This window comes from Cololabis saira, chromosome 11, assembly GCF_033807715.1.
Source record: "Cololabis saira isolate AMF1-May2022 chromosome 11, fColSai1.1, whole genome shotgun sequence".
In the NCBI taxonomy this organism is placed as follows: Eukaryota; Metazoa; Chordata; class Actinopteri; order Beloniformes; family Belonidae; genus Cololabis; species Cololabis saira.
The window spans coordinates 25,185,344-25,195,222 of record NC_084597.1 but is presented as its reverse complement, the minus strand read 5'-3'; the positions used below and the strand labels follow the sequence as shown (position 1 = coordinate 25,195,222).

Here is a 9,879-nt window from a genome sequence, read left to right as displayed (position 1 = left end):
GTAAACGATTTACGGAGGGACACCTGTCCCAACTAAAAGTGGAGGGAGAGAGAAGAAAATCCTTAATAATTTACTTTTAATGTGCTCTCAGTATGACTTGACATTGTTCACACGCAGCTGCAAGGGCAAAAGTGTAACCGGGAAGGAAAAAAAGAAAAAAGTTCCTGGGTGAGAACTGAAGCTGCGACAGTTTCATCGCAGGCTGTACTTCTTCAGAACCCACGTATCACAACCCCGAGACAAACTGGACAGTTGCTCTCTGTGTGTTGTCCACATTATACAGCTTCCAGCTTCGTGGACTGGAGGAGAAATTCGTCACGTTGGAGAAACTGTTTGCGACAAAAATAGGTGAGTTAACGCCATGAACAATAACTGATTGAAAACTTAGCCAGAGGTTATTTTTTAAACTGCAGGATTTCAAACAGTTTGGTTTTTGGTTTTGTTTATTTTATTTTTTATTTTTTAACAAAAGAAGTGTATACTCTATGATCATGTGACTAAAATTATACTTACATTTTATTTAATGTTGATAAAGATATGTATTAGCTACTGCGCATAATAAACTATAGTTTCTAACATTAAATTGGCTATGTTTTGATCAATATGCTTGGGAGGGTGTTAACATTTAAGGCATGGATTTGGTCATTCTGACTCAAGTCGCTTATCTAAAAAAATACCAAAGGTTTAAGGTTCATGATTTTTCATAGATTTTTTCAGACATTTTTAAAGAAGTTATACTTTTTTTAATTTTTCTTATTTTATTATAGTATATATGTACTTTTTTCTACTTACTTGTTGTTTTTTGCTTTAATTGTTTTGCACTGAGCAAAGGAGAGGCTCTACAATTTTGCTGTACAACGTATAATGACAATAAAAACAATTCAATTCAATAGTTAAAGGACTGTCCATTTATCTGTTTTATTTGTTTTGTCTATAATGTATTTATTCTTTTGTCATGTTTGGATAATTTCCTAGATAAGCCTTGGATGACCTGTTTTTTTATGAAGCCAACTCAAAGAACCGTTACTTTAATCAGCTTCCTCATGAGCAAAAGCCCCCAAAGCAATCTGCTTTAGTCATGAGTGGAAAAGGCTGCCAGCTCCTGGTGTCTCCCTGCAATGTGTCGCCATCACTAACCATGATCAGAGGGCACCAGACCCAAGCTATCAGGATGCCCACATCATCCCCTGAACTGACCATTCTCACTCCCTCCTTGGGGAGAACCGAGAAAGTGAAAAGGGGGACCATCCATCCTCTAAACTCCATAAAACAGAGTGGAGGCCACATTGCCCTGCCGAACCTGAGCCTCCGCAGACAGGTGTTGACCCATGGAAATCATCTAGCGGGGCCAACTACACCTCCACAGCAGCAGCTACCCACAACACTGAGAACCACCAAGCCAACAAGATGTACCTCCTCTAACAACGGCTTCAAAGGTACAAACAAAACTCAGGAATTCTTAGGAATATTTAACCAACTGAAGTGTGGGACTTAAATCTGATTATAGCGTTACTCTCCAGAGCAGTAATTTCAACTTGCAGTGTTCTTCAAACATCACAGCACACAAAAGCTGTGTTGTGAATACACTTTTACATCCATATTCCCTACCTTCCCCGAGCAATCGCCTTGTTTTCATGTGAGACCACTTGAATTATTTATTGATAATTTACCAGGACACTCTAAATTTTCTACTGGGGAGGAGGTAAAAAGCCCATTAGTAATTAACAGAGCAGAGCATGTCTGGAGCCCAAATAGCTTTGGAAGGAAAATGTCCTAATCTGTTTTTATCAGAAAAACTAACACTGCTTCATACTTTGATTTAATTTATCTTGATGAATATGGATATTATGTACCAGTGTAAAGTGTTTTTTATTTTATTAATTAATACTGGACTTGCACCTAACAGATTGTGCAGTGTCTGGTTCTGCCATGGATGTATTTGGTCGAGCAGCTGCTGTTAGCTTGACCATGACCAGCCCTCCCATGAGTGTTGTTACAGGCCACACATACACTACAGGCCCTCAGAGCCAGTCTGATGCCAGGTAAGCGATGTCAGAAAGTGCAATCGCATTTAAAGGTAAACTTGTGCCTTGCTAAAGCAAAAAATAAAAATAAAAATGTGTATATTTTTTTCAGGTCCTTGCTATCCAGAGAATCCCTGGCGTCCACTACTCTCAGCCTCTTTGAAACCCAGTCGATGTTTAGTGGCAGACACGACTGGCCATATGGATACCGTGTGCTTCCTCCCTTGGGACCGCCTCAAAGCTCTACACAAGCCAGCGAGGGCGGTGAGCAGTTCAGCATTTCCCCCGGCACGGCCATGTCGGGCACGACCATTTCAGGTGGCACAAGCACCTCTGCCTCCCTGCCCTCATACCTCTTTACAGGCGAGGTTGGGAGCCCCAGGCAATCTTGCGCTAAGAAGAGAGCTCTCTCCATGTCACCTTTGTCAGATGTCATGGGTATTGATTTTAACTCCATTATACGCACCTCGCCTACCTCACTTGTGGCTTACATCAATGGTTCCCGCGGCTCTCCATCCTCCCACTCCACACTCTCACCTGTTCAGTCCGAGGGATATGGTCATTTTCTGGGGGTGAGAGGCCGCTGCATCCCCAAGAATTATCCCTACGGCATGCCGGGCTCTTTGCAAGCTCTCGGCCAACAGTCAAAGTGTGGTGTTTTGCAGGTGCTTGAAGAGGGAAGGGATTTGGAGAGCCAGATGGCTAACATGATGGTGAAGCAGCAGTCTCTCCCAAATGAAACAGATGTTCCGGAGAAGTCTATAGATAGCTTTAGCCAATCTTCCAACAATATTCTGCAACCTCTGCAGTTAGAAGCAGCTTCGCTGTCAACGGTCCAAGAACCTACTTCTCCAAAGGGGCCTCCACCGCCCTACCACTCACACCAGCATATCCACCTCGCCAGATATCAGCGCAGAATAAAGCCCCCTTCTCAGGACCCTGTCATACAAGCTCCCATGTTTCCTCACAGGCATGGGATCAGCTTTTTACCACAGATTCCAATGCTGGAAGAGGAAGAAGGAGAGCTGGAGGACTGTGGCACCCACTACTGCAGGTGGATGGATTGCAGTGCAGTTTATGACCAAAAGGAGGAGCTGGTAAGGCATATTGAGAAGCAGCATGTGGACCAAAGGAAGGCTGAGGATTTCACATGTTACTGGGTGGGCTGTCCTCGCAACTTGAAACCCTTCAACGCTCGATACAAGCTTCTTATCCACATGAGGGTCCACTCAGGAGCGAAACCCAACAAATGTTCGGTACACCTTGTATATGTGTTTCTCTTCTTCCACTTCTTAGAAACAAATTTCCATATTCCTTTTTCTTTCTTAACAATTCAAATATCACAAAGTTCCTTCTCTGTCAAACAAAATCTTTCTTACTCATCTGTGATTTTGTTGAATGCAATCAAAGCAGGATCATGATGAATGACAGAGCTCACTTTGTTCAGATCTGTATGTGCCGTGTCAAAGCCACAGTGCCAAGTTGATGTTTTAAAGCCTCTGGCTGCCAAGGATAGCCTTTGTTGGGGTAAATGCTTTCATATGTTCTATAAGGCCAAGGTTTAGATCAAAAATATAGCTTCTCTCTCATCTTAACTTCTGCCACAGGGTAATTAGCAGAGTGCTGTGATAATTTTATATGAGAGTTAATTCAAATTTTATTGTTATTAAATAAGTATAAAGGAAGTCTAGCACTTTAGATTTGGCAGGGAACTACAGCTCTCTAGTTGCTGTCGGGCCTGTCAGCAGCCAGCGGTTCGCCAGACCTCCATCTGACAAACTTGGCTTTTATTCTTGCTAGGTGATGCCCTGTAATTCAGTTTTGTGCACATTCACCCCTTTGGCCAGAGAGATGGAGTTTATTCATAAGCCTTTTTGTTCAAGCGTAGGTTTGTGTCACTGAGATGAATGATGAATGAGGTTGGTTTTGTTTTTTATCTTTTACAGGTGGCAAAAGATAACTACATACATTGGTTAGTCCTGTTTTAATATACAATAACTTAATATGCTAAAACCAAAACAGATGAAAGGAAAACTTCTGCGCAGAAAGAATGAATCCAAGATATTTCCTGTTTCATCTCGTCAATTTATTTCATATTTTAGTGCATTTTTGCATTTCAGGCCAACAACACTTTTCAAAAAATGGTACTGGGCAATTTAATCCCAGTAAGGAGGTAAATGAAAAGAAAGTAATTATTTTATTTTGTCACAGATGATCGATTGTAAGGATAATTTGTTATAAGCATAGAATCCATGAAAGGTTGAGTTTTTGAGGAGCAAACCTTAGCAGATGATATCCACTTCATTGATCAACGATCATTGAATGTTTTTTTGTTTGTTTTATGATCTTCAAACAAAGATAGTAAAGGATTTGCATTTTTCTCCTACTATTGTACATAATATCATAAAAGAAGACTTTCAGTACATAAAGAGCAAAGGCACAAGTCCACAGGACATGTTTCCCCAGATGAACTGCATCAAGAAATGCCATTTATTGATTGTTCATTTAACTACAAGAAGGGATTACTTCAGGAAACACGCAGCTTCATTCCAAAATGCCAAAAAAGAAAACCTCACGTTAACTTAGTCTCGATGTTTCTTTATTCTGAGGCATCTGAGTTGGATCATTTAACAGTATATACTATATATATATAAATATATATATATATATATGTAAGGGATAATGCCCGACTTTGCGGAGGCAAACCGTCCTCCGCTTCGCGTTGGACAGTTCACGCCTCCGCTTCGTTCATATATATTTCTGATAATGTACACCTCGAAGGGCATTATCCCGCTTATACCATGGTCACTTACCAAAAAAATATAAATATTAAATCAGTTATTCATGCTTTAATGTATTTTCAGTTGAAATCATTAGTTTTATAACAAGCCCCAGTTGAGCGGCTGAGCGGACTATTTAATCTCTCGTCTGCAGCCGTTGCAACCTGGTAGTTTTTAACAGTAACACCTGAGTGTTTGACTAATACCTGGAACAATCACTACCGTCCCATAAGGTCCTTATGCAACGGACACAGTGTTTACTTCTCCAGTAACTAGGACGGACCAGAGATACGACTTACAAACAGGAGATCAGTAACAAACAGTAAATATATTTGTTTCAAATAATCAAAACCTACAGATAGTTTCCTAAATCATTTTATCAAGCTACAAATATTATCAATCATTCAAATAAATAAACATTTCATTAAGCTACAAATATTATCAATCATTCAAATAAATAAACAATACAAGACGGTTGGCTATCCCAAAGTAGAAACTACTTAAAATGAAATGCTACATTTCCATTAATTGTGAAATTGGAAAGAAATACTGGCATGTCGTCATCATCGTTGCATTTGATGGACGAATATTTAAAGTTTGTGGGTCGCGATCCTCGCCACTGCTTCCCGGAGCTTTGTACTGTCCTGTACTGATGGAGCCCAGTAAGCCTGCTGGCTGCTCTCACAGCGATGACCCGTCACCGACATGATCTAGCGAGTTTCCAGTTTACAAAATCACTCATGTCGCCGTCCTGCGGTAGCCGGCTCTTCTTCTCTGAATCTCTGTTGCCGTGGTAACCACCTGGCAGTTGATCCAGCGCAATGATATTAAAGTTATCAGGCAATTTGACCAAACTTGTTTTCTAGGTGTCAGCCTGCCAGCCAATCAGAATCGAGTATTCACACAGACCGTGGTATAAATATATATGTGTGTGTGTGTGTGTGTGTGTGCGTGCGTGCGTGCGTGCGTGCGTGTTCAGTATATATCATGATCTCCAGCCCAAAAATGATGAGGAACTTTGAGACCTTGAGCAATGGTGTGATGTTATGGGGTCATATTGGCACCTTTAGCAAACGTCACTTTCACTACAGTGATGATTACACTTCTGAACGGCATTGTATGGAATATATAGTCCAGCACACCTAGGAGCTCACAGACCTCTGTACCGGAGAAGGTGAACCGCTCCACAAGAACATAGCTTAACACATGAGAGGCAGCTCCTCAGGTCGACACACACTGGTTTAAGGATAACGATGGTGGCACTCTATCAAAGACAGCAATGTCCACATTCTGGACAGAGAATACAGATGGTTTGAGAGAGGCATTAAAAGAAGACATCTATGTTAAACAGGAAAAACATAGAGATGGCCAGTTTCATCTATCCAGCAACAATAAAGACTCCCCTCCCCAGACAGTTTTACAGTCATGTTTACATTGAGTCATGTGACCATAAAATCGTACATGCTGAACAGATAAACAATCTACAATCTATATAACCTGAAACTTGCCACCAGTCAGTCAGAACTAAAAAAGTCTTTATGAAGAGAGGTGAAATAAGTCTACTCGCCTTCTCCAGGTATTTTAGGATTCTCTGATGGCAACATTAATGCAGAAAAGTACATTGACATTTTGGAGCAATGTATGCTGCCTTAAAGGCCACATCTTTTCCATGGACGTCCATATATATTTTAACAAAATGCACATGAATAAAAAACACAAAATCTTAATGGAAATAAAAGTCAAAGTACTTGTAAATATCACTTGATTTAACGCCTTTGGTTTGTCTTTGCGTTTTGTATATTGCCACAACCTTTTCTCTTTGCGGGCTCTAAAATCAATTCCCTTATAAAGGTTTTCTTGGTCTTTCAGACCTTAATTTCTATGAATGAATGAATGAATTAATTATTTTATTTTCGTGTCCGGACATTTAAATGACCCATCCCTCATGGGATTACACAGACACATTAATTACATCAAAATATAACATTCCGGTGTGTAAACCACCTACTTCCAGCTACAAATAATAATAATGATAATAAGCAGCAACAAATAATAATAATAAATAAAATTAAAATTAAAACAAAATAAAATTAAATATCCCACACTAGAAAATTAACAAAAAAATACACCCACAGAAATACCGACCCACACGCACACAGCCCCCCCATACCCAGGTCCATAATTAGATCATATCATAACTCACTCCACAACAGCCAATACCAACCCTTACAGACAGTTGAACCAATCCATACAATAATAATATGCAGTCCATGTCACAGAGAAACACACACAAATTGAGGATTTTATCCCATATAAGTTACCTTTCTCCTTCCAAGGCTTTAAATAAAAATTCAGGAAAAAAAAAATATTTTCAAAAAGATATTCAATTAAAACGCCTTCCTCCATACTTAACAGATCTAAATCAGGATTATAAATTCTTTCAAACAAAACGTGACGTAAATCATGATATAAAGGACAATATAAAAGAAAATGAATTTCACTCTCCACCACATTTAATATTATATATATGTAATATAATATAATATATATAATTATGAATGTCTATTTCTTAATCATGTCACAAACTAAGCAAACAGCTACATGAAAATGTTTAATCTAGATGAAACCTTCTGCTTTGTTGGCATCAGTTGCATTCATTTTCTGAATCCATGCACATAGCTCCTCTAAGCACGTTCCCAATAATTTACATGTTTTATATTCTTCTTAAATGGAACAGAACAAGTGAAATACATGTATCTTGCCTTAAATGATTTTAAAAAAAAGCTTAATTTTTGACTTTCTGTTTTTCAGAGATCAGCCTTTGCCATATTTAGTAAATCACACTGACCTTGCAAACCCCCATACGTGGTCTTGGCAGCATGCCTTTATGTGCCAGATTTTGAGCTAATTCAACCAACAGATGTTGAGATACAAGAGGAAAGAAAAGCTGGTGTTGGTTTTAAAGTCAGAAAGTTATCACAGTCATTCAGATGAATCCTCTAAATAACATGACTCTCTATGTTGGGAATTCATCCAGTATTTGTTGTGATGTATGATCAAAAGTCATAAATATCAAATAGAAATGGAGCACCAACAATGTCTTAATGAGATAACATAATTATTTGTTGCAATGTTTAATTCTTGAGCAAAGTAGTAGACTATCAGACAAACGTATACTGCAACCCTGACAGCATGCAGCTGGCTTTGCTGAACATTATACATGGATGGTCAGGCCTTTGTCAGTTACCCACTCCCACTGTGAAAATTTGCTACATGTGGAAGAGTAATTAATAAACCACCAGCGAAACACGTTTAATGTCAGTGCTTTCAATAAGTTAATTATTACCAGCATGCATACCTGCCGTTGACCTTTTGCTCCAAAATACTTACTTATTAGTTGGAGGCAGCTCTGTTGCCATGGGGACGCCTTCATTGGCTGGTTCTGTGTTCTTCATGATCATTCAGTGATGAATGATTCACAGTCACAACCTTTTACCAACGTCAACATTTTTATACTTCCGTGTGTCCTGTACTGTTAAATTTCTTGGTATAAAAGAAAGATTACATACATTTTACTCAGAACTTCATAAAACTTAAGAGATATATTTTTTAAGTTAAGATTGATAATTTTGTCAAGGCCTTAGAAGTTATTTTGTATAAGATTAGGCTATTCACTATTTTCAATATGGCTACATAAACTGGAGGGTCAAAATGTGTACTTAAAATAAAGAAATACTCAATATGAAAAGTGCCTTTGAGCAGTTAGAATAGTAGAAACTACTGGTGCTACTGCTGCTGATTTAACGTTTTTAATGAGAAATTAATTATTATAATAAACTGCCATATGACAAATGAAGTTTCCAGCCAGCAGCTCATCAATGATGCAGCTCTTGTTACACTATGGACATGGAGCAGGCCCAGACGTACACCAATCATTGCATTATCTGTTTAACAATGATTGAGTCGATGATTTTTATATCATCGACTTACCACTCTGTCTGTGTGTAACTAAGCATTAAAGGCTTTCCGAGCATAGTTCGAACCTACATAAATGACTTTAACAGGCAATGTGAGGTCAGTTATCATTTTTGGACTACTTGTAGAAATATTTAATTCTGTGAAATTTGCAGTGGATTGTGGCATTTTCTCAGAGTGAGATGAATAATTTATTTGAATAACGTTCACTGGAATTTGCAGTTGTGCGCTGCGGCGGCCGAACTTTGTTAACCCTGTTCTAAATGAGTTGGGATACTTGGGTGTAATAACAAAATAGAACACGATGAAATGAGATACAAATCACTTCAACCATATATTTAATGAAAGAAATCATTCAACTGAGAAAAATTTTGATTTTTTTTAAACATATGCATATTTTGGAATTGATACCAGTGACATATTTCTGAAAAATTCGGACAGAGGAGACAGAGAAGACAAATGCTGTAGTTTTAAAGTAAAATGTTTTCTCACTATCGATGACATAGTATTTTATGTGCATTTATGTACCTCTATAAAGATCGTTCATGCACCTGAACTCCTTTAATCTCAAACCATTTTGTTGTAATATGTGCATGATTTGATTTGACATTGTTTTGCTGAAAAAAGGAAGACCTTCATCCAAAAAGATACCCCAAAAAACAGCCCTCTGAGATGTGCCTTTCATCCAAACGTATTCAATGAACAAACTGTATTAACACATTTTTGCCCAGTTCAGTCCATCACCCAAAGTACATTGCAGTAGTTTTTGATCTTACATTAGGTTTTTTTCATGGTGGCATTTTAATTAGAAAATATGGCATTAATTGACAGTGGGTTTCCAGACATTTTTCAAACAAAAATTGTGAAAATGTCTATAAGACATGCAGCGGCTCTGTTTTAAAAAAAGAAAAGTATCCTCTTTGTTATGCCTTTTGTTGTTATGCCACGTACATGCACGAAAATCGCTACACACCTGTATTATGTCACAACTTAAAGAAAAGTCTTTTTGCGCCATGGCCGAAACTGAACAGGAAGTCGGCCATTTTGAACATTTTGAATTAATCGCGTAATTTTGGCACAATTCATGCCATTCCTTCGGC

At 38.4% G+C, this 9,879-nt stretch overlaps 1 protein-coding gene across 1 annotated transcript in view; it reads left to right on the top strand.

The window, feature by feature from the left end:
• Positions 1-1,078: 1,078 nt before the first annotated feature.
• glis3 (GLIS family zinc finger 3) overlaps positions 1,079-9,879 on the top strand; it is a 30,563-nt gene continuing 21,762 nt past the window's right edge. Inside the window, exons 1-3 of the mRNA XM_061733176.1 lie at positions 1,079-1,436; positions 1,907-2,042; positions 2,137-3,280. Of these exons, the coding sequence (XP_061589160.1) occupies positions 1,079-1,436; positions 1,907-2,042; positions 2,137-3,280 (1,638 nt within the window). The remainder of the gene's footprint in view (positions 1,437-1,906; positions 2,043-2,136; positions 3,281-9,879) is intronic.